Below are 26,321 nucleotides of genomic sequence, written 5' to 3'. Positions count from 1 at the left end.
TGTGTGTTTTTTTAAGTTTGAATGGAAAAATATTAAAGAAAATAGAACAAAAATAAAAGAAAATTGTTATAAAAAGAAAACAAAAAAGACATTTATTAGAAAATAATTTAAAAATTTTAAACAAAAAGACTGTTTTTTTAAATTGTAAGAAATTATAAAATATAAAAGAAATTATTTATTACAAAAAATAAATTCTGAAAATATTAAAAAAAGTATATAAGTTTAAAAGAAAAGTGTTTTGCATTTAAGTGTTTTAACTAAAATTAAAAAATAAATAAATTTATTAACAAATTAATTAACTAAAATGGGATTACCAAACAACAAACAATTAATGGATTAAATGGATTACCAATATGGATTAAAAGTTAAACCAACCACAATGGTAAGTTAATTAACTTGAAATAAGTTAAAAAACAAAAGATTTAAGACACAAACTTGGTGGCTAAGAGGGTTTGATAGGCCAGCGAACAAAAGACTTAAAAAACAAACTTTCAAACTTTAAATTTAGGAATTAAGAATTAAATTTGAAATACTTGTATTATTACATAAGCTTTAGAAAAATGATTAATTAGTTTTTTTTTTTCTTTTTAAACTAAAATTATTCCTATAAAATCTTTCGTTTGTTCATTCTTTCTTTTCTATTTAAATTTTTAATGATAAATGACTAGAAATGTTTTATATAGAATATTATTTTTTTTTATTTAAGTCAAGATTAGGGGTTACACCACCTTACTTACTAACACTAAGACATTTAGTAAAGACATCAACAGTATAGAATTTAATCATCATTATTTTGTTGTTTATTATTTGTTTATAATAATTTTTAATTTTTATTTTGTGTTATATTTATATACATACTAACTTAGAAATACTGCTTAGAAAACAGGTTCTGTTTTTGCAAATTACGTTTATTTTATTGTTTAAACAAAACAAAAAAAAAAATAAACGTTAAGCTAAAACAACTTTTAAAAACCTTGACTTTGACTTTAAATGACTTTTTTGTTCTCATGGCAGTTTTAAACAATCAAACAACAACAACACAAAATATAAACAATTTTGTTTTAAATATAATAATAATACATATAAGCTTTTTGTAAATATTTCGCACCCTTAGCCGTTTAATTTATTGAAACGAAAGCGTGCTTTTTCGAATATTATTATATTAAAGAAAAAGTAGAGAAGCTTTTAGATGATTTATGGTAAAAAATTTATAATTAAATTATTAAAATGTTTTCAACTAAAAGGCTTAAAAGTTAAATAAACTGAGGTTTATTAAACAGTAAAAGTAAAAATCTATTAATAAATATGAATCACTAAAGTTGGCTGTTATTTAACTGATATATGAATCATAAAAGCTAGTATTATAGTACATCAACAGAAAGCTAATTTTGCGTACTTTCCTTTGATGTATTTAACTGTTGTTAACTGGCTGTTATTTAACTGATATATAAATTTTAAAAACTAGTATTACTGTACATCAACAGAAAGCTAATTTTGTGTACTTTCCTTTGATGTATAAAAAATTTTAAGAAACATAAACGAATTGTTTTAAGGAAGAGACAATCCATAAAGCTTTCTCCTTAACCTTATAATGGACAACTAACTAAACGACTAACTAAATAACGACTAACTAAAAGCTTAAGTATGTCTAGTCTAATTAATGTTGATATACATTGTTTCTCTATAGGGCCAGTGAATACTATATATTAGTTGACATTTTGGCAGCAAAAAACATTTTTAGTTTGTTCTTAATTTTTCACATTTGTTCTGAAATAAGAACATATTGGTTTGAGTTAATTAGTTAGTTTGAAAGGAGGATGTATGTTACAACAAATCCAAAGATATACACCTAGGCCTCTATCGGGCCTGTTGTGCGCTGTTTAACCAGTGGCTCAGGTGGGTATCGAACCCACCACCTCCGGTCTATCAGACCACTAAACATTAACCTACCGGAGGAAACACCTTTTGGTATTAAATGAAAGCTCTTTGAACCAAAAATGTATTCAGAAATGTTGAGATTCTAAATAGATTTTTGGAATAGATGAAGCAAACACAAAGGTTGTCATTATTTTCCAAACAAACCTTTTAAAAACCCCAACAAAAAGGTAAAAGGAAACAGTTTTCTTACAAAAATGTTTTAACAAATTCAAAAGTTCTAAAATATACTTAATAAAAAGCTTGTTTCCAAACCCTGTTTAAGTTTTTTTCCTAAAATTTTCCCAAACATGATTTCCTTCCTACAAAACGGCAAGGTCTTTAACTTTCAATTTATTAGACACAATCTAAAGAAAAAGTTCGTTCATTCACTTTTCCTCTCAAGTACATTAACCTTTAAAGTTAGCAGCAGCAGCAGCAAAACCCAGCCAACCAACTCCAAAAAAAAAAGCAGAACAAAACCAACCAACTATCTAGTATTTATCTACCACACCAAGGAAAAGTTCTTTAACCTATAGCAACAAACAACATTAAATAGAAATAATAAAAGAAAAAAACTTTCAAAGATGATGATCACCAAACAACATGATCACATAGTTGAAGATCATAATGAGGATGATGACTTTTTTTCCAAAGCTAGGTACAGTGTTTGTGTTCTTATAGAAGAATCTTTGTTCTTCTTTGGTTTCATTTTCATTTGAAAAACACATTTGAGCCAAAGATTTTCATAAAGAGATGTTAAAGAACTCTTCCTCAGTTCAACAGCAACAAGAACTTTTTTTCTTCATATAGAAAAAGTCAATAAACCTTAAGCTGCATTAAAAGTGACATCAAGCAGAGCTTAAACTGAGGAACTGCAGCAGTAAAGGCAGGCTGGCAGTTAGTCGGGAGGCAAGAAAAGTTATAAAAAAAAGTTACAGAAAAGTGAATCTTAGTTCTTTAACAACACGTGTGGTTATAACAACTTTTACGTGCATTAAAGATGATGTCTATAAGAAAGAAGAAAGAAATGAAACCAGTTCAGCTCCTGTAACAGCGAAACAACTTTATCATGTGCTGTGTTTATTGTAAGATTTTGTTAGAAGAGTTTGTATTTTTTTTTTTTTTTTTTGAAATCATAAGGCGTGAAAAGGGCCTTTACTTGCTTTAGTTTAAAGATCTTTTGTTTGGTATAAAAAAAGAGCTATAGAAATAACTTCATTAAACATATAACAACAAAAGGTTTTTTTTGTTATTATACCTGTTAAGGAATACCTTACTTTGTTTGTTACAAAAACAAATCACTCTTACTCTTAATTCTTTTTCCCCCTTTTTATTTTGATAGCAACATGTGTATGAAAGGTTTGAGGTCAATGACTTTAAAGAATAACTATATTTCTGGGTGTTTTATTCAGACACGTAATATTTAAATCTTTATATTATTTGTTAGTTATTTATAAATATGGAAAACATCATGAGCTTTAACTAAAGAAATATTTAAAATATTTGAATAAAACAAGTATAAGGCAATAGCTAACTTGCTAAACAAAAGACTTAGACAACAAACCTGATCTTGTTTCAGGTTCTTTTTGTATACAAAAATCAAATACCGCTATGTTTTTTTGTTTATTTTTAAAAAACAAATAAACTAAATGTTTTCTTTAAACCTGCAATTCTTTTGATTGTCAACATAAAATAGCATATCAAATTACCCAGCAAACAAAACACATTTTCACACCAAATTCTCTCTTTCTCGATGTCATATTCTCCCCTCCAAAAAAAAACACAAACACACTGAAACAAACTAATGTGTTTGAAATAAGCGTTCAATGACCTTTAATTTTAGAGCAAATTATAAATAAAATATTGCTACTTTTTCAACACCTTTTTTATTCTTGTTTTATCAATATGATCTTGCTGATTTAAAAAAAAAATAAATTCATTCATCTTAAATACAAAGAGAGAAAAAGAGAAAAGAAAAAGGAATAATAACTTCAAAAAAAAAACCAATTATGTCACCCAATATCATAATGACATTGAATAGGGCAATGCTTATGAAATAATTTAAACCAGCCAAACACACAATTCCAACAACAATAACAATAATAATAACCAGAAAACTGCATGAATATTTATAAACCTATCACACACTCACACGCATTAAAACAAAAACAAGTGCATTTCCGCAATGTTCAAAATTCTTCGCTTCGTTACCCCAATTCAAAAGAAGCTCTCAAATAAACAAGTGACCAGTGATAATGACAACGACAACAACAACAGCATATGACTGCTGTAATATATGCTGCATATGTTAATAATGTTTACAATTATTAAAAGAGAATATCATTATCAGATTGTTCAATGTCGCTCTGAATATACAATTTAACAGTAAACTGGCATTGAAGCTTTTACAAAAATGTAAGCTTGAACTTAACAGAGGTTTAGTTTTATGCTCTGATTTAATAACAATACAACGCTCTTCTACACACATACTCACTTCAACACTTCAAACTGCCACAGAGTGTGTGAGCACTAAAAAAAAGTCAAGCCTCCTCAACGAAAACAAGAAATAAACAACAACAGGTATAAAAACAAAAACTCAACTGCAATACTGCTGATGATGATGTTGATGGTTGCAGGTATTGTTGGTCTGAAATGGTTTGGTTAAATATGTTGCATGTAATCCCTGTTCGATAGTATAAAAGTAACGAACATGGTAATGTTAATGGTGATGGTGGTGGTTGGTGTTGTTGTTGTGGAGGCAAACAAGTCTTTATATTGTTGTTTTTGTTTCATTAGTTCAATGACCGACCTACTCAAGCGCGATACAAAACATGTAAACAAAGAGAGTTTATTTTGCTTTTTTCCATGTGTGTAAGAGCCAACAGAATTAAGAGAGAGAATGTAAAAATTCTTTCAGAAAGAGAGAGAGCGAGAGAGTTCTCTATACACACAGGGTGACCATGAATTCATTAGCACCAAAACATATGTGTGTGAAGGAAGGTGTGATGGATATGGTAGTGAAGTGAATGTCAAGGCACAATTTGCCATGAACATGAACTCTTATTAATGAAATAAAGCTTCTCTTTTTGTCAAGACATGTATTTTACTAATATACACTTCCTTTCTGAACTTACACGCATACATATTTATAAACAGAGACATATTGTAGGTGTTGTGTGCAGAAGGGGGTTAGGAGGTGTTGTACGTTAAGAAGGGGGTTTTTTATGTTTTTCGTTAGTGAGTTGCATATGTAATGAGTTCAAATGAGTAATGTTTATAACGGTTTTTATTTACTACATAATCATTTTAAGTAAAGAGACTTGTAAAGTAAAGTATGAATCAAATGGGAGGAAATTTTTTAAGTTTTTTGCAGAATTTTTTTTTAAAGAATTTTTATTTAAATTTTGGTAAATTTCATTTAATGGAATATTTTAGAATATTTAAGTTTAACTAAGCTTTTTTGATTAAAAATGAACAAAATTTATTAGTGTTTCACTTTTTAATAACTTGGGAATATACAAAAGCTCTCAGAAGCCTTAAAGAGCTTTTTATTTTATTATAAATTGTTTAAATAGTTCTGTTGTCAAAACCCTTTAAAATGTCTTTCACCAAAAGCTTTAAACGTTTCTTCTGGCTAAAAACTTAAAAGAGCTTTTTGTCCATAAAAGTTTTTTACCAATTTCTTTTACTTTTTATAAATAAAATTTGGAATACTTAACACAGCTTTAATTTTTAGATAACTTAAAAATATGTAAAAGCTTTCAAAGTTCCTAAAAAGCTACATCTTTTCTGTTCTGTTGCTTTTACCAAAAAGTTTAAAAGAGCTTTTTAACCAAATAGCTTTTTCACCAATAATGAGCTTTAAAAGCTTTCCCCCAAAAATAAGCTTTAAAAGCTTTTTCACCAAAAATAAGTTTTAAAATCGTTTTCACCAACAATAAGCTTAAAAGCTTTTTTCAGAAAAACAAGCTTTAAAAGCTTTTTCGCCAAAAATAAGCTTTAAAAGCTTCTTTCACCAAAAATAAGCTTAAAAGCTTCTTTCACCAAAAATAAGCTTAAAAGCTTCTTTCACCAAAAATAAGCTTTAAAAGCTTTTTCAGCAAAAAAGTAAAAAAATAAAATATGCAGAATCTTAATAAATTCCAAAATGATACAGCAATTTTTCAACCGTCACTAAAGTTCTCAATGTACTTTCACAAAATGATTTGCCCCAACCGAGGTTATCAACCTTAAACGAAAAGGAAGAACAATACAAAAGCTCATCCTTTGCAGCACAAGAAACATACAAATCTAACATTGCATTAAAGCAAACCCATAACACCATTACAGACCAAACCAGACTAGACCGAAGGAGTCATCCACAACAATAATACAATTCTATGCCTATGCTTTAATAATAATCAGCAAAAAAAACAATAACAACAACAAGAGCAGTAAAGTCCTGTGTCTGTGTTCTTATGGTGTTGAAAACTTGAAACACACACAGACCAACACACTCATGGACATGGACTTGCAACACCACCAACCATCATCCATGATAATGTTCGTCTGTCATCGTTGCCTTAACAACGATTATACACGATGTTATTGTTTTGTTCTGTGTTGCAGGAAGGCAGGCAGGCGGATAGATTCCTTCGTCTGCATAAACGGCAGCATAAACGTTAAAAGTTCTAACAAGAATATTTTAGTCCTATCCCGGGCTGCTGACGTGTAGGGCAGGTCATGTCTAATACGAATAATAATAACAGAAACAGTAAATAAAGACTGATTTTTTTATGAATTTTCAAAATAGTTTTAAGACAACAACAACTAAAAAAGGTGTTGCAACTAAGACAAAAAAAACTTTAATAATATAAAAAATAGTTTTAAAAAGTTAAAATTAATTAAAATTTAAAAAGAAAACGTGTTATATTTTTGGGTAAAAAGAATTATAAGAGCTGCCACCGCAATGTGTTCAGGATTCAGTAAATTGTTACGCCGGTATCCCTTATATTTTCGCGATATGTTTGCATTTGTTAATATATTTAAATCGCGTTTAAAATAAACTTAAAATGTGAGAAAAGAAAACCATTTGCAACCAAAAAAAGTCTAATAAAACAATCAATATTGTTGTAACAAATAAAAATAAGTTCTTTTCTTTAACTAAAACTAAGTGAGAAACAAAGACTGATTAATTTAAGCAATAAGTTAAATAGAAATCTAAAATAAAACCTAAATAAGGAATAGTTTATAACAAAAAGAAAAAACAGGTAAAGTTTATAGGAAATTATAATAAAAATCAATTAAATTCAAAATTTTATGGAATAAAAAACATACCTATCGATTTGCAACAACAACAACAACAAAAACACGACATCATTCAAGCATTCAGCCAACTTTCTTTTGAAAAGAAAATCAAATAATACAAAATATATTGTGCAGGTCTGGTTAGGCAGCAGCAGTTTTGTATATGTTATTGTTGCTGCTGTTAATGTTGATGTTGCATTATCCTTTTCTTTGAAACGTTGACGCCATTGTCAGGTTCAATGACCGTTTTCCCAAAAGCCACAACAAACAATAATAACAACAACAACAACATCAACCAAACACAGCAGCAATATTAAGCAACAACAACAGCACCAGTAGCAGCAGTAGACAGAAACCAAAAACAAACAGCAACAACATATAACAAAACAGCAACAACGTCCTCTACAAGTCTGCAAAATTTATTCTAGAGGAGTAACCAAACAGCGCATGTCCCCAGCGTGCTCGTGAACCTTCGACAACAATAAAACATTTACATTTTATTGAATAGGGAGGGAGGGAGAGAGGGTTTTGGTTAAGGTGGTCTTGGTTTGTGGTGGTCGTCGGTTCATAAACACTTGTTTTGAATGATGGGAAAATTAAAAGTGAAATTTTGCTCAATTTTTGCAGACAATCAGTAGACGTACTACGACGCCTAAAAGTTCACTGAACTTTACAACATTAGCAGCAGCAAAGTGAACCTTTCCGATTCTTTTTTTTTGGTTTTTGTTGTGTTTTATTTTAATATTAAAACAACTCCTAGAGCAGGGAAGGCTTTGCCGTTGTAGTGCGTGTGTGTGTTGTACTTGTTCTACTGCAATTGCGGACCTTGTCCGAGGCTAAACACTACAACAACAACCGCAATAAAATAAAATTGCATAAAAAAAGAAAAGAATTAAAGTCAACGCCCGTTTGAAGTTTTTAAATTTTTTTTTATTATTTTTTGGTTGTTGTACTATTCGCGACTAGACGTGGAGACGAGTGCAAGTTTTTTTTTTGTTGTTTTATTTTTTTTTTTTTGTACATAATGTTTCGCTTTTCATTTGGGTGTGTATACCCACGAGACTAAAAGGCGACGACCGGCGTCAACTTTGGCGAGGTCAACGACCAAACAGCCTCGACTCGTAACGACAAACACTTGCTTTATATACATACATATGTATATATAGAAAGAAGGATTTATGCATTAAAAGCGAAAAGGATAAGCGTCAGCAAATGCTGTCAAGTATTCAATATGACTACAAAAACATTTCACATGCTGTTGACATTCAAATGGGTGCGACTAGACAAAAAAAATAAAATAAAAATAGAAAGAAAAGAAATTGCAATTACCAACCCACAACAACAACAAAACCAACAACAACATACTAGAAATTATTAGAACTTTAGCTGTCTAAGAGGAGTTTTGATTAATTACAGCTACAACAACAAAAATTAAAATAACAACAACAACACCACAGAAATCCTGCTGACTGTTAGACAAACAAACAGCCAAAACGAACTGTTAGACTGACTAACAGACAAAAGGTTATTTCCCTTTCTTCTTCTTCTACTTCTTTGGCTGCGGGTTTTAAACACCAACAACCAGAACAACAACACACGCCATTAAAGTTCATTCAACTTTGACTCGTACAAATCTCAGACTTTATTTTATTTTGGTATTTAATTATTGCTGTTGTTGTAGCAAGCTCTTTTGGTTATATAAAATTTTAAATGTTTAAATTGTTTTTTGTTAAATTTTAATTAACTAAAAACAATTGCAATATTTTTAATATTTCTAATCTTTTAAACAAATAAACACTTTCACTGCGCAATTTTAGAATTATTATTATTTTTTTTTTTTTATTAAATAAACATTAGTTTTGTTTGTTGTTTTCTTTTTATAGTTATTGATAAGGCTTGTAACTGATAAAACAAAATTACAGCCCTTTGTTTTTGTTTTTATTTTTTTTTAATTACAAATGCAACTAATCAATAATTTGACCTACGTCAAAATTAATTAGCTTTTTTATAGAATTTTGCTTTTTTATGGAAAATTCTTAAAACTAAATTTTGCACAACAGATTTTTTTCATATGCCTTTTAATTGATATCTTTAATGTACTTAGTTGCCGTTTTATAAAGCTTTGAAGTTAGGTCCTTAACATGTTTTAATAAATAATGTTTTAAAATGTCATAACTTTGGAACGGGACTTCCGATTTTAACAAATGAGATTTTATATCAAAGTTTCAAATGTTATTTTTAATATTGTATAATTTTTTATAACATTTTAACAAATTTGTTTAAATAATTTTTCAAACAAATTTCAAATAAAAATAAATATAATGCTGTTTTGTGCAGTTCATTTTTACTATTTTTGGTTTTTCAATTTCAATCAAACTTTCTATTAAAATTCTACTCTAAATGGTCTATCAAAAGCTTTTTAATTTAACTCCTTATCGCTTTTAGTTCCTATTTTATAGGGCTTTGAAGTTGGGTCCTTTAGAAATTTTGGATAAAAGTTAGTTTTGTTAAAAGTGTCATAACTTTGGAATTAGTTCATTCATACTATTTCTGCTTTTACCATTTCAATCAAACTTTCCATTATAATACTACTCTTAATGGTGTATCAAAAGCTTTTTAATTTAACTCCTTATCACACTTGGTTCCTATTTCATAGGATATTGAAGTTGGGTCCTTTAGAAATTTTGAATAAAAGTTAGTTTCGTTAAAAGTGACATAGCTTTGGAACTGTATAACCAATAGTGTTAGCTAGATTGAAACTAATTGAAAATTCTTACTCTCAATGGTCTATCAAAAGCTTTTTAATTTAACTCCTTATCGCTTTTAGTTCCTATTTTATAGGGCTTTGAAGTTGGGTCCTTTAGAAATTTTGAATAAAAGTTAGTTTTGTTAAAAGTGACATAACTTTGGAATTAGTTCATTCATACTATTTCTATTTTTACCATTTCAATCTAAGTTTCTATTATAATACTACTCTTAATGCTGTATCAAAAGCTTATCACACTTGGTTCCTTTTTTATAGGGCTTTGAAGTTGGGTCCTTTAGAAATTAAATTAATTTTGAATAAAAGTTAGTTTTGTTAAAAATGACATAACTTGGGACCTGTATAACCAATTTTAACAAATAAGGTATCATATGAAAGGTTTCTAATTGATAAATATTTTTATATAAAATTTGACATTAAAATTAAACGTTTATTTAATAATTTCTGAAAATAAAGTTCAAAAATATCTATTAAAAAGTCAAAAAAACTAAAAGTAAAATTTCACATTCAAACACAACTTAATTTTTGAATAAGAGTAGTTCCACTCCAAGGCTTAGATAAGCCAAAATACTTTAAGGATTTTTCTCTACATATAAATTAATTTGAGCATAAAGCACCTGAAAAAAAAAAAACGTGTGTGTGTATGTGAATAAATTTGCATGTGTATAAGTAAAACGCATAAATATAATGTCTACTTGAACAAAACACACAATCGAAAGTGACAATAACAACAAACATATGAGAATATAAACGACATCAAAAACCATCAACATCGTCACATCCTTACACATCACTACAGCAACAACAAAACAAAAACTCACATCATCAACACCCGGACCACCCAACTTTCTATGATTTTCTATAGATGACTATATAAAAGAAATAATTAAATGGTTATTTTTTCTCTTAATATATTTGCGACAAAAGAAATTTTATGCTCTTTACAGCAATATTAATAAATGACAAGTAAAAGCTAAATTATCTCTCACTCTCTCTCTCTCTGGTAAAAAAAGAAATGAAAAACATTCTCTTAACACAGGCGCAATGTAAAGTTTACAATTGCAACGTTTCAAGGTTAAAGTGCAATGATACCTTTAACTAACTAACTGGCTGAGAAGTAACAACAGCCGTGCCACAGTGGCAGGCAGTAAGCAGCAGTAGCTGCAATTTAAAACGACAACAACAACAAACAAAATAATAAAGAAAGATTACCAGCAACAACAATAACAATATGAAATACATGGCAAAAAAGTGTTAAATAACACTCACTCATTCATTCACAGAGAAGGAAACAAAATAAAATGCAACGACAACAACAGCAACAACAACAAAATAAACTGCATTCAAGGTCAATTAAAAACAAACACAGCACAACAACAACTGCAACTCAATATATTTAATTTCAAAAAGAAATTATAAAAACAAAAAACAACTGATCATCACTAACATTAACAAAAGTCAAATAAAGAAAAATTAAAAACTGCAGCACTGGAAACAAAGCTAACAGGGGTGTTAGCAGGGCTAGTAGGGTTTAACTAAGGGCTGCGTCATAAAGCTAGAAACAATTGAAAGTTTTTTTTTTTTTTGTTTTTTTAGAAGTGAAAGGGCCTTAAAAACAAACAACAAAAAATGTATAATTAACTATAAAAAATACCCCAGCACTATCTAAAATTTCTGTTTTTATTAGTTTTTGTTTTTTTCCCTATTATTAATTATTTTTTTGTGCTTTGCAATTTATACTCATCAAAACAACAATAACAACAACAGCAACACAAAAACAGAGTGCATTAGAATTGTTGGCCTTGAAAGCTTGTTATCAATTGTATATATTTTTTTCTAAAGCTTTTTTTTCCGATTGTTTGCATAGACTTACTGCGGTTGAGATAAATGCATTTAGTCGGTACGTTTGACACACTTACTGACGTTTTGTCGTTTTATGTAGGTATGTGTGTGTGTAGTTTGTATAAAAATAAATTTGCTTTAGGGAGTGAGTAAGCGTAAGAGCGTGGAAGTGAGTAATTGAGCGAGTTAGTTACACAAATAGTTAGTGTATATAATGTAAAATAAAGATAACATTAGAAAAATATATATTACTTACCAGGTCTAAGAGTTTATCATCTATTTGTTTAGCGAAATTAAAAGCCGGAGAGGACAACATAGTGATATTGGAGAGTATATTTTAAATCTTAGAGATTGAGTAAAGCTTTTAGTTTAGATCCTTTATGAAAATATGTATGTTTCTAAAAGAAATAAGAAGAAAATCAAAAATTGCATAAAAATTATTATAATATTGGGAAGAATTTGTAAAAAATTTTAAGTCGAACTCTTCTCAAGTCTTTAATCATATTGTTTTATGTTATTTTATTAGGATATGCGCTGATATTGCTAAAAGCTTAAAGTACCACATTACAGCCTTTTAAGACACTAAAATTATGAAAATTCACACATTCCAAAGTTAAGCATGTTTTAATAAAAAATACTTCTCTTGAACTTTTACGAAGTAATCATAATGTCTACTATGAAAAAGCTTTCTATGTTATTATTTTAGTCATGAAATAGGTCTTAGTAGTGGGTCCTAATGGAACATTTTAAAAAGGTATCAACATTTTTAAAATTAAGTAAAAAAGATAGAATCCAAATAAAAGAAAGTAAATAATGATCGAATTATGAGAAATTTTCACATAAAAGCTTTTCAAAAGCTTTATAATAAAAGTTTTGCTTCTTAATTGCAAAACGAAAAGCAAAACTATAAGATTTCGGGGAGTTTAAACTAAATTTTAGGAAATAATATAAGCATACAAAATAAAAAAAGGAAAGGCTCTTACATCAAAAAGCTTAAATAAGCTAGAGCAATAAAAGCTGAATTATTTAAAAGGTTGGTTAGGAAACAAGCAAAGCATACAAAATAAAATATATTGCAAAAAGTTTATGAGTAAAAGAGAGATTTGCAACCTTAGTAATGCAGTAAAACTGTTGCGGATAGAAAGCTGCTTTAAGTAAAAAAGCTTTTACTTGCGTTAATTATTAATTTAAAACATTGAGGGCGTGGCAAAAACTAATTAAACAACAAAAGCTTTTAAAGCTAACTAATAGCTTATCTTAAGCTGTAGCAGATAAGTTGCTGGACTCTGAAGAGGGGTGGTAAAAGCTGCTTCAAGTAAAAAAGCTTTTAAAGCTTTTCCTATTGGATTTATTATTAGTAGATAAGTTGCTGGACTCTGAAGAGGCATGGTAAAAGCTGCTTTGAGTAAAAAAGCTTTTAAAGCTTTTCCTATTGAATTTACTATTATTTTAAAACATTGAGGGCGTGGCAAAAACTAATTACAAAACAAAAGCTTTTAAAGCTAACTAATAGCTTATCTTAAGCTTGAGTAAAAAAGCTTTTAAAGCTTTTCCAATTGGATTTATTGTTATTTTAAAACATAGAGGGCGTGGCAAAAACTAATTAAACAACAAAAGCTTTTAAAGCTAACTAATAGCTTATCTTAAGCTATTAGTTTTAAACTTCTAAACTATAGTTATTAATTATTAGGTTTTTTATCTAAACAAAAATCTTAAAAATTTTTAAAAATTAAGTACAAAAACCCTTAACAATAAAAATTATGTATGTTTTAATTTTTCTACTGTTGCGCTGTTTTTTCTGATTTAATGTATTTCCTGGTTTCGATTGCATCAACATTTTTATAGTTATAGTATACTTAGACAGCAGCAAAATAAAACACATATACACATACTAAAATACATAAATAAACTGTGTAAGTAGTATTTCACAAAAAAAAAAAAAACTATTTACACAATTGTACAAGTACCTCTAAAGCCGAAAAGAGGGCGGTAAATATTTATATAGAATCTTCGCATCAACTAAAAACGCAAATTTTTTGTCGGTTATTTTGGTGTATGTTTTAGTTTTTTTCGGTTTTGTGACTGATCAATAATGTCTAACTAGTGGCCGGCAGCATCGTTCACCCCCTCAATGAAAATGTTCTCTTTATGTTCTTCTTAATGTTTAAATGGCGAGAGTAATTTTTTTTTTATTTATAATTAGCCACAAATGAGTCTGAAAGCGTTTTATTATTATTATTGTATTTTCGTATTTATATGCAACGAAATTGCATATATGCCATGCATTTATATTTGTTTGTATTTTATTGTTGTTGTTGTTGTTACTGCTGCTGCTAAATGTGGTTTTGCACTTGCACTTGGCACGCATTTTCCTTTTGAAATGAAAACAAGTAAAAGTTTACGAGGAGGTCTTAAACGAATTTATAGAGGTCGCTACTTTAGGAAAATGTCTAGAAATACCAGGGTTGGTATTATTACAAGAGTAACATTAGATAATGTTGCTAAATTCATATAGAAAGAAAGAAGTTGCAAGATTTGCTAGGTTATACGTGGGATAGGTGTAACTTTGCTGGGTTTAGTATAATTACAAGATTGGATTAAGAAACAATAATTAAGTATAAAACGTTTATTTAACGCTGCTAATCATCTATGAAACTTAAAATATTTGTCTTAAACATGTAGTTTTAGCTAGACTGCAACAAATTGTAAAGCAAATAAAAAAAACTATAAATTATAAATGTACATCTTTTAACAAAAACAAACAAATATCTGAAAAAAAAATTTAAATAAAAACTGTACTAAATAATAACAAAAAATTTTTAGAAATTTATGTGCTAATAGACCACAGTGCGTATGATTTATATTTTCAAAAACGAAAAAATTAAGATATTTGCGTTCATATTTTCAATCTTTTTGCTTTGATAGACAGTCACTTGAGAACCAGGAAAAAATTAATACACATCATCATCAACAACAACTACAACAACATGTAACGTAAACGTCGCCGTAGTTAGTCAGTTATTTAGTTGCAATAGTAGCTGCTAGCTCTAATGCATTGAGTGTAAATGATAAACAAATTCAAAAAACTATATACATATAAAATATAAATAATACTACAAAAACAACAACAACTAACAAAACTATATGAGGAACAATAAAAGCAAAGCGCATCATGACCTTGAAGCAAAATGCAAAAATATAAAAATAAATAAAAAAAATTTTTATACACATACTCGTCGTCAAATGTATGCACAATGGCTACTCAAAAGGTTTACACTACAGTGGGTTCAAAGTGACTAACAAATAAATAGAGAATAGAAATGAATACATAATTAATGAAATTGCAATTAAAAGAGTACTTAGTTGTAGTATAAAAGACAAACTAATTTTATTAAAAGAATTTTTTTAAAACTTTGAAATAGTTTAATTAATAGTTTTAGAAAACTATTGTTTTTTTAGCAACTTAACCTATTTGGCTAATTAATGCTTTTGTAACATTTAATAAAAAAGCTTTATAAATAATCTTTATTATGATTTTATTTGATATTTGAAAAACAAAGTACTCTTCCTGTAAAGGTGAGTGCACATTTTCAAGTTGAATGTCTGTTTATGTGTAATTATACGATTACAATTTGTACACACATTTCGCAATTTCTTATCGCTTGAAAACATATATAATAAAATAATTGAAATACACAGACACATTCGCTTACATACACACCCCTACGCTAGCAAATGTCCTTCAAATTTTTGTACTACAATTAAATAAGAATCTGTTCGTAGGGGGGAATTCATAAGAAAATAACAAGAAAATTTAAATATTTTTTAAAATTTAACAGTTTTAAGGAAATCATAAATTCTAAAAGTCCATAACTCAAAAGTTTCTGTTAAAAGCTTTTTAGTTTTACACATAAAAAAGTTAACCTTTTTAAATAGTTTTTAATTTTGCAATAATTTAAAAAAATAAAACGTTCTTTAATATTTTAATTATTTTACTTAGTTGCTTTAACATTAAAGCTCTAAAGTTATAAAAGCTTTTAAGTTAAAAAGCTTTTTGTAGCCGAAATCTTAACAGAATCTCAGTTTAATGCTTACAGATTCAGCCATAACTTTGCAGCTTAAAAGCTTACAAATATTAGCATTTTAAAGCTGATTTTTTTAAACCATCATTTACTCAAAACTCAATAGAGTCTTCTTTAAAAGCTTCATTTAAGAACTTTAGCGAAATGCCTTCATAAAGCTACTTGAAAAAGACAAAATTCGGAAATTTAAGTTTAATGCTTTTTAAAAGCTTAAACATTTGGTTGAAAGCCAAAAGCTTTTAAGGATAACATAGAAAAGTTTTCGCTCCTTTTAGATAAAGGTCATAACTCCAGCTTTTATAAATACTTACAGATTCAGTCATAACTTTAAAGCTTAAAAGCTTACTAATATTAGCATTTTAAAGCTTAAAGTGAAAGCTTTAAATATTTATATTATTTTTATAACTTTCCCAAATATTTTATATTGATTTTTTTTAATGTTGTTAATGTAAAACCATCATTTACTCAAAACTCAATAGAGCCTTCTTTAAAAGCTTTATATAAGAACTTTAGCGATATGTCTTTAAAAAGCTTCCTAAAACTTGAAAAAGAAATAATTTAGAAATTTAAGTTTAAAGCTCTTTAAAAGCTTCAAAATTTGGTTCAAAGCTAAAAGCTTTTATGGATAACATAGAGAAGCTTTCGCTTCCTTTAGATAAAGATCATAACTCAAGCTTTTAGAAGAGTTTTAATAGAAATTGTAAAGACTGCTGGATGTATTTGGAAAGCTCTACTGAAAGCTTTAGGAAGCTTTCGAAAGTTTTTAAATTTAAAGTTAAAAATCTAAATTTTTCGGTTTAAAATAAACATAAATAAAAGAAACTTAATGCTCTTGCCTAATCTTAAAATTTTCTAAAGGATTATTCTGATATGATAAGTCCAACATCCCCAAAACATAGAAAGTCCATAAAGTACAGACATTATTTAATAGAGGCCAATTGATAAATTTTGCACAACAAGATGATGACGATAATGATGTTCTAAGATAATAATGAGGGAAATGAAAACGATGATAACCAAACTTATAAATTGTGTCGCAGCATTCTTTTTTTTGCTTCTTGCAATTGAAATTGTTTTATTTTTATTACAATTATAATTCGTTTTCATTTAATTGAGTAGACGACGATATTTTTTTGAAATTGAAAAAAAAAATCGTAAATTTCTCATTTTTTCACTTCCTAGTTGTTCAAAAAAGAAAATTTACACATAAATGATTAAAATTAAAAGTATAAATTTGTATCTATGTAAGAGTAAATGTAAATTTTAGAAATTAAATAAAATGTGACAAAATGGCGCCATTCAAAAATAACAACCAAAATATATAAATAAAATTAAGTGCCAACATATATAGGAAGCATTGAGCGAGATAAAAATAACCAAATATCAGAAAATTATTAATTATTTAACCCTTCTTGTAAAACTTCTTTAATCAAAAAAAAAAAAAAATTAATACTAAATCATAACCTACACCACCAACAAATTATGTGCTTTATATTTTTTCGTATTTCTAACTAATACAGGGACGCGATCACTATCAATCACCACCACTACTAATACTTGAACAACTATCAGCGCCACAACTATTATTATTTCTTTTTATTATTTATTTTTTTTTATTTTACATTTTACCGAATAGTTTTTATTATGTAGTTAAAAATTTTCGCGCTTTCGCAGTTTTCCGCATGTTTTGGCACTTAGAATGTTTTTGCAAGTGGCTCGGTCGGTTATGTTTCGTTTAGTATTGTATTCTAATCGGTGCGTCGGAAAACATTTCATCAACATTTCTTCTTTCTTTTTATTGAACTTGAAAGTGTACAATAAACTGTTAATAGAAAAAGACAATATTTATATTTTATTTATTTTGTCTGATAATAAAATTGAAATTTAAAAAAAAATAAGAAATACTAAATTTTTTATAAAAACAATTTAAAGAAAAAAACAAAACTATTTTTATGTAAGAGTTAAAAAAAAAACAATTTTAATAAACCAACACTGCCTTAACAAACATTCTTCAACTTACAAAGGATTTTTTTATCAAATTTATATTTTAACAAAACCTACAGGTGAGCTTTTTTTATAGATTTCAACCGGCATTTTTTTTTTAAATACTTTAACCAAGGTCAAGCATTAGCATTGACAAATTTTTTGTCATGTGTGTTTAACAGGATTTTTTGAATAATCTAAAGTTTTCGAAATAAATTACTTTGGAAAAGCTTTTTTATTTAAGTTTATTTTTTAACACGGAAGAGGAACAAAAGCTAATATTTGCATTGTAAAACAGAATTGCAACCCTATAGAGCAAAAAAATCTACTCATAAAACTCACTCATTTTTTAATTATACACACACACACTCAGTTATACTTTTTTAGTTACACGCATACTTTTATATTTATTTAAAATTTTTACTCTCTTACATGGTTTTTTTAACATGTTCTAACAGGGGGGATAAGTGCTCATAAAACAGAGTTGGAAAACTGAAAGCTTTTTGTGAAAATCTAAAAGAAAGTTATTTTCAATTTAATATATATTTTTTAAATTTTATTAAAATTAACACAAAGAAAGCTTTTTGAACTTATAAAGCTTTTTCTTATATTATGTTAATTTTTAAAGTTTTTTTTTTATATTTCGATATCATATAGAAATTATTAATTATCTTAAAAAAAAAATATACTTAACGAAAGCTTTGTCAACTTAACGAAACTTTATTTTTGCTATTTAATAACATATCAAGAATATCTTTTGTAAATTCTAAAAGCTTAAATAAAATATGACATCACTACAGAAAAAAAACTTACTTAACGAAAGTTTTTTAAACTTAACGAAACGTTATTTTCTTGGTTAAGTAATATTTTCAAATTTTTTTTCTATATTTTAAAAGCTTAATTAAGATTTTAGTTAACTGCAGATAAAAATCCTACTTAACGAAAGTTTTATAAACTTAACGAAACTTTATTTTCTTTAATAAAGCTTTTTTAAAAAACTTTTAAATGTATTACAAAAGCTTGTGTTATATGTTATTCTAAAATACACAAGTTTTTAATTTAACGAAAGTTTAAAAAAAAACTTAACGAAAGTTTATTTTTTAAACTAAAGCATTTCTTAAAAACTGTTATTGGCAATTTAAAAACTTTAAACTGATATTAATTAAAAATAGCAAAATTTTATATTTAAGGAAATTAAGAAAAAAACTTAACGAAACTTTATGTCCTTAACTAAGCAATTATATGTTAACTTTGTTCGTTATATAGAAAGCTTTTAAGCATTATTATGCTTTATTTTTCTTGTTTCCAACATTTTTCACTTGCATTTACCACAACACTAAACTTTACATCTCTGAGCAGAAATGCATGAGTGCGCGTTAGTTGCAATTTTATTATTTTTGAGTTTAAAAAATATTCCTCTATATGGGTCAGTAGTGTGTGTGTATATATATAAAAAAAAAACAAAAATATGAAAATCTACGGCATTTTGGATTTCCGTATTTATTTATATGTTTATAAATGTATGAGTGAGTTAGTGTTGGTATGAGAGCAAAAGCACTTTGTTTGGAATAATTTCATAGAAATTTTTACAAAAGTTTGTGTAGTTATCAAAAACAAAAAAAAAATTATGGAAAAAAGTTCTTAAACTGAGTGCATCCAGAACAGAGTGCAATTTGTAATGCTAAAGTAAGGGTGCAAAAAGAGCACCATGAGTTTAGTAGTATCATTAGACACTATATAACGAAAACTTGTAAATGTAGAAAGTTTATATATAGTTTTTTAATTTTTTTTTTAAATATTTTCGTAATTTTTTGTTAAAACAAAACTTGTTTTTAAATTTAAAAGAATTTACGGCATAATTTTAAAATTTGTACCAAAACCGAGTAGTTTTCAAGTGTTTTTTAAGTTTTTAAAAAGGTGAGTTTTATTAACAAAAAGGAATCTCTTTGTTCTTTAAATAATATAAATTTTATATTATTTACAAATTGATAAGAATTAAAATCATTAATTGATAAGATAATAATTTAACTAATAAGCTTCCGCATACAACAACAACAACTAACTAGAAAAACAGCAACAAATTTCAATTAAAATGTAGCCTTCAAAAGGCTGTTTTCTCAAAACTTAAGGAGTCACTATATAAGTAAAAATAACCAAAAAGCTTTTTTATCAAAGAACTCAAGTCATCTAATAGAAAAATGTTTTCCTCTCTCTCTCTCTTACTCAAAAAGAAATTGAGCAAATATTTAAACTAACTGACGAAAGCATCACACACTACTACTTTTCAGTACTAGTAGTGAGTGCAAATATTAGCCACTACTACCGTTACAATAAGAAACTATTTATATATGTGCTCTAGAAGTAAAAGGAAGAGCAAAAGGGGGTCTCTAGCGGGGAGTAAAGGGTTTAACCTCCAGACGACGGTCAGGAACGACGCAACACACTATAACGAATTAAAGTAAAAGTGAATTTCTATGACATGCATTTCATTTGCTTTTGCAATATACATTCATTATATTCTTTTCGTTTATTTGCACTTTTTTTTCTCTGTATTTTTATCGTTCTAAATTCATTATTACAAATGTTCAATGGTGGGGGTGATAAGTTGGTGGATGTCGTCGTACCAGATCCACTCATAGACTAGCAATCATAGAAACAACACATTCAGCAACAATTGTATGCAATTAGTTATACTAAATGCAACAACAACAACAACAACAAAAATAGTTTTTAATAATTCTTAAATACTTTTTTTGCTACAGCAGGCCAATCCAAAATATATTACACATACACACACACAGACACAAAAAGTAGAAAACGTATATTAAATGTTGTGGTTGATAAAATGTAACACAAAGTCAAGGCGAGGCGCATACAAACGATATTAACCTTGAACTTTAGGTCAGCTGAAAAAAAGGCTATAAATACTTAAACTTATTGAACTTAATAAATGTTTATTTTCCTTGTAAAATTTGTAATTAATTAAAGTTTTCTTCGGTTTTTCACTTGCAGTTTCAAAATCAACAACATAACATCAGCAACCCAAAATAAAAACCAAACCAACAAAACCAACACCAACATAAATCATTTAGATTTAAAGATTTCGTTAAACACTAAACAAAAGAAAACGGAAGGAAATTTTCAAAAATAAAATTCCAGCAAGGACCAATTTTTTTAATGTATTAGAAAAGAAAAAACAAAAAACAAAATGAATGTAGCCACACAATCTCAAACAAAAATAGAAACACAACAGCAACAACAACAACAACAATTAGACGTCAACATGCAAGTGTCCAGCATTAATAGCAGCAGTTTAGCATCAACAATAAAACAGAAATCACATCAAGCCAGTGATATGAATCCGCCAACAACAGCACGCAGTCCCTCGCCAGATGGCAGTCGGGACTATGATGTAACCCGCATGAGAGAGGAAGACTTTGAACGCCTGGCCGTTTACATAGTACCCGATGTACAGTGTGAGCGTGGCGTTAGCAATAGAGCCGATAAAACACTGCCACGCAGTTTGACACTTAAACCATCGATGGTTTTTTCATCACCAAATGTTAAGGTAATAAAAAATTTTAACACAAATTAATAAAACTTCTTAATCATTTCTTTATTTTTATTATTACTAGACTGAAGGAATTTGGAGTACTGGTGTTATACCACGTGGTACCCGTTTTGGTCCCTTTGAAGGTGTACCAACTCCTCATTATCCCAACGATTCAAATACGGCGCGTTACTTTTGGCGGGTAAGCTAAAAATTTTTAATTTTATACAAGTTTATACGTTTTTTTCTACTCTCTCTCTCTCTCGCTGTCGGCTTAAACTATCCATCTATCCATTGCCCTTAACTGAGAGAGTGCTAACATCAATAAACTATATTATTGCTAACAAACCCTTTTATGTAAACCCTTTAACACTAGTGTAATTTGTCTGTCAATCTCATCAAACCATCATCAAATTTTTTCTAACAAAATCAAAAACCTCATCATCAAAACTTAAATTAACCCAACAAAACCAAACTTTTTCTTTTTTTTTAATTTCATGTGACCCTTACACAAAAACTCTCTAAAACTCAAAAAAAAAAAAAATAAAAACTATTACAAAATACTAAAAAAAAACCTAAAACAAAAATCTAAAAAAATCAACCATCAATCAGGTGCAGGGAACACGCCATATAACATACGGGAATATAAAGGTACTAATTTTTTATTTGGTTTTTATTTTTTTCTTTAACTTTTTATTTGTTTTACTACAAACAGCTTTCCTTCCTATTATCTATCTACTCTCTGTGTATAACTGTCAAAAATTCTGTTAATCTGTGTATTTTTCTCTAATTAACACTATCCTTACTCCTTTGTATGTTGTAACATTTGCTAGTAACTAACCATCTAAACTAATCAACTTACTACTAACCAAGTAAAACTACTACTACTACTATTGGTGTAATTTACTTATATTTGTATATTTTTGCGTGCGTATGCCTCAGCAACCTCCCGACTACAAGCAGCAGTCTTCTTAGGAACTGACTGTAATGCCTGGACTTGGAGGTCAAATTTTCAATTCTAATTTTTGTATGATTTGTAGTAGATTTTGAAATGTTCGGTGTCAAAGTTATTTTTGTTGTTGTTCGAAATTTCTTAAAACTAAATTTAGAATTTGTTTACTCTTGTCTCTTCACAGATATTCAAAGATGATGATTATTATTATTTGGATGGCTCCGATCGTTCACAGTCGAATTGGATGCGTTATGTGGCTTCGGCCTATAGTCTGGACACCATGAACTTGGTGGCTTGCCAGCATCAGGAGAACATCTATTTTTATACCACACGCGATATCATGCCCAATGAAGAATTAATGGTGTGGTATTGTAAGGATTTCGCCAAACGTTTGGGTTATGATGTGGACCCTGAACGTACTTTATTTGGTGCCTGTAAAGAGGTGGCCGATGAGGATGAAGAAGGTGAGATGGAGGCAGAGGAGGAACATGAACCCGAAACAGAAGAGGAATATGTGTGTGTCAAGAAGAGAGCCTGTTCGCCTTATGATATGCCCGCCCCTGAAATTCCGCCAGAAGTTGCCTACAATCATATTACCTATGTAATGGGCCTTCATTTACCACCTCCCTTGTCTTCGGGTGCACGCAATGATAGGCGTTCTCCCACTCTTAGTCCCTCCCCACCTAATGTCAATCAAACACAAAACACACACCCGCATATCCAACACAGCCATCAGTCTGGTCATCAGTCAAGAACGCTGATCAGACACTCAACGCTACATCAGCCTCATCAAAGTGTTTTACATCTGAAACAAGAACCTACCTCGGTCATTGTACAGGATCATCATCACCTAGCCATGGACCAAGAGTGCGTTAATCAAAAGGACCACAAAGATGTGGGAAGTTCTCCCATTTCGCACAAAGAAGCCCAATACGAACACCAGCTGACGCCAAATGATGGTAGCGTACGTTCGGTACGTTCCGATGAGGGCTATCACAGCAACGAGTATCATGAAGATCGTCTAACGCCTTCGGGCGGTGATGATAGTGATACCGAGAGTGAACACAATTATGTTTTAGATTGTTCTAAGAAAGCCATTGCTCCCAAAGAAACCGTTATTGCCCATTCCCAAAAACCCTGCAGTACAGTTACATCGGTGCCCTCGGCGAATGTAACGGCCGCAGTCTCAGCAGGTGAATGCTGCAAAAATGAATATAGAAAGTTCAAAGTGAAAATGCCTCTAAAATATGAATTTAAGAATAGTACCAAGACTGAAGCAAACAATGCCACCACCACCATCACTAACACCAATATCTCATCTATCAAACAGGATGATTTGCACATTGCGGCCAGCTCAAGTGAGGATGAGAATCGTACGGATTGCACCTCCTCCACACAAATCGATGAAATGATGGATGTAGATTTTCGTTCGTCGAGAAGTGTTAATGATGAAACTACTGCCACCACCACACAACCAGCCTCAAGTACAGTTATTGTATTGGAAAGCAGCCAAAAGCGCACAATAGTGCCTTTAACTAAACCCTACTATGAAGCCGAATCCAGCTCTCCACCACCTGCTGGTCAAGGCTACATACGTTATACACCTCCCTCTAGCATTTTGGAAACAATACTGACTGGTCAACATCAGCATCGTTTGGAAACGGCAGCTGCCGCCGCTGCTGTGGTAGTGGCATGCCGTCAAGCTAACTCCGCCACACCTCCCCCTTCGTCACCCACTGAAATGGCTTATTCTTACAAGAAGTCTCATCGCTATGGCAATGCTGTTAGCCCCGATTCTAGTTCCAACATGGTGGCAGAGCATAATGCACACGACAACGAAGCTGAATTACACCTAAACTCTACCACATGTAAGAAAGATCTCTGCTCTCCACCACCACCTTCTCTACAACAGCATCATGTTTTATTCTCACCAAATGGTGTGCATGGCGCCTATGTCAATGATGGTCAACATACACCGCCTTATTCCACCTACTCCTCTTATTCCAACAGCAGTTTAAATGGACAATCAGTGAGCGTTTTACATGCACCCACCTCCACTTTCCACTCACCACCCCACAGTGCTCAATCCCCCTTCGACAGACAATCGCATTCCTCCAGTGGTTCCAATCAAAACTTGCATCTACTGCAAGGCAGTACACAAATGCTAAATCATCCCCTAATGCAGCCCCTCACTCCCCTACAGAGACTATCCCCTTTGCGCATTTCACCACCCAGCAGCCTCAGTCCGGATGGCAACTCTTGTCCACGCAGTGGCAGTCCTTTGAGTCCCAACTCCTTGGCTTCCCGCGGCTATCGCTCCTTACCCTATCCGCTCAAAAAGAAAGATGGTAAAATGCATTACGAATGCAATGTTTGCTGTAAAACTTTCGGCCAATTAAGCAATTTAAAGGTACATCTACGTACTCATTCTGGTGAAAGACCCTTCAAATGTAATGTCTGTACCAAGAGTTTCACCCAATTGGCCCACTTGCAGAAACATCATCTGGTGCATACGGGTGAAAAACCTCACCAGTGCGATATTTGCAAGAAACGTTTCTCATCAACATCGAATTTGAAGACTCATTTACGCTTACACAGCGGTCAAAAGCCATACGCTTGCGATTTATGTCCGCAAAAGTTTACACAGTTTGTGCATTTGAAATTGCACAAACGTTTGCATACCAATGATCGGCCGTATGTGTGTCAAGGTTGTGATAAGAAATATATAAGTGCATCAGGTTTACGTACGCATTGGAAGACGACCAGTTGCAAGCCCAATAATTTAGAAGAAGAATTGGCTATGGCGGCAGCAGCAACTTCGGAATGTTTAGGTAAGTTTTGAGGGGTTTGAAAGAAAGAACTTTCTAGAATATAAATTTCCTGATTTTGTTTTTAAACTAATTTTGTATGCATTTTTGTTTATTTATAGACAAGGACCATCCTGAACCAGATTCTAGAGAAGCATTCGAACAAATACAACAGCATATACATCCACATTTGCGCCATGCCGAACATTTGAACCCAGGACGCGGCATGGGCCATTCGTCACAACAAACGCATAGTCACATGCAACAGCAACACGTTCCTATGCTGCATCAACATTTGCCACCTCCCTCCTCGGCTGCGGCTGCCACCATGTTGCTCACAACTGCCAACCAAATCCATCAACATCAGCATCAACACCAGCACCAACAACATACCCATCAGCAGCAACAACAACTTCTACATCCACACCAACAACATTTACTACAACATCAATCACTCAAAGTTAAACCCCAGCTACACATGATGCCAAACAATAACCATGATTCTGGCCCCACAGGACCCAACAATATGTCCCATGCCCATGTAGCAGCAGCGGCGGCAGCACATGCAGCAGCAGCCGCTGCAGCTGCTGCCCATGCAGCCTCACAACATCCCTTGGGTCCACCACAAGATTCCCGACCCTCTGTCATAGAATCAAATCAACCCATGATCATAGAGTGTACGTAAATTATAAAACAACTTAGCAGTTGAAAGCTCAATAGATCAACCTCTCTCTCACTCTCTCTCTCTCTCTGAGTGCTTAAGTGTTGTAAACTATGCCAACAAGCAACTAGGCAAAAAGAAAGCTTCTTATGTAATGTAATGCTTAGGCTTGTCTTAACCACAGCTTTAGGAAAAGCTTTTTTGTTTTTTCCTATGGAACCACACAAAATCAACAACCATAAAATGAGTGCAATAATTAAACAAAAAATTGTCGGTATTATTAAAGAAACAAAAAGTAAATTAAGCTTATTTTGTATTAAACATGGAATTTTGAACTTATAAAGGAATTTATAGCAAAATTATAACTGAACAAAAGAAAAACGATCTCAACAATTGGCAGCCAATTATTAAAAAAAAAAAACAAAATTTTAAAAAGCTCTGTTTAGGCTTAAAGTTGTTTTAAAACAACTTTTAAGT

The 26,321-nt window shown here is 30.2% G+C and overlaps 2 protein-coding genes across 7 annotated transcripts in view; one reads left to right on the top strand and one right to left on the bottom strand.

Moving 5' to 3' along the window:
- Positions 1-211: 211 nt before the first annotated feature.
- On the top strand, positions 212-26,226 carry LOC119601949 (zinc finger protein rotund). Of its 6 annotated transcripts, none has more exons than XM_037953235.1 (6): positions 212-382; positions 20,887-21,442; positions 21,510-21,626; positions 22,037-22,075; positions 22,561-25,207; positions 25,306-26,226. In XM_037953235.1, exons 2-6 carry the CDS (start codon positions 21,083-21,085, stop codon positions 25,866-25,868), a joined length of 3,726 nt encoding a protein of 1,241 aa, XP_037809163.1. In that variant the 5' UTR covers positions 212-382; positions 20,887-21,082; the 3' UTR covers positions 25,869-26,226. The 6 variants fall into 6 exon arrangements, with proteins under 6 accessions (XP_037809163.1, XP_037809169.1, XP_037809168.1 ...); XM_037953240.1 differs by lacking the exon at positions 212-382 and adding an exon at positions 14,948-15,078; XM_037953236.1 differs by lacking the exon at positions 212-382 and adding an exon at positions 17,563-17,954.
- The window catches only part of LOC119601952 (separin), a 55,634-nt gene continuing 39,803 nt past the window's right edge, over positions 10,491-26,321 (bottom strand). Inside the window, exons 12-13 of the transcript XR_005231293.1 lie at positions 12,066-12,207; positions 10,491-10,584 (exon numbers count right to left, since the gene is read on the bottom strand). The gene's annotated coding sequence lies outside the window, so the exon portion shown is untranslated. The remainder of the gene's footprint in view (positions 10,585-12,065; positions 12,208-26,321) is intronic.

Source organism: Lucilia sericata, unplaced genomic scaffold (assembly GCF_015586225.1).
Source record: "Lucilia sericata isolate MDLA Ls3-8-SP2 unplaced genomic scaffold, ASM1558622v1 Contig000201F_arrow, whole genome shotgun sequence".
Taxonomy (NCBI): Eukaryota; Metazoa; Arthropoda; class Insecta; order Diptera; family Calliphoridae; genus Lucilia; species Lucilia sericata.
This window is presented reverse-complemented; position numbering and strand designations above follow the sequence as displayed.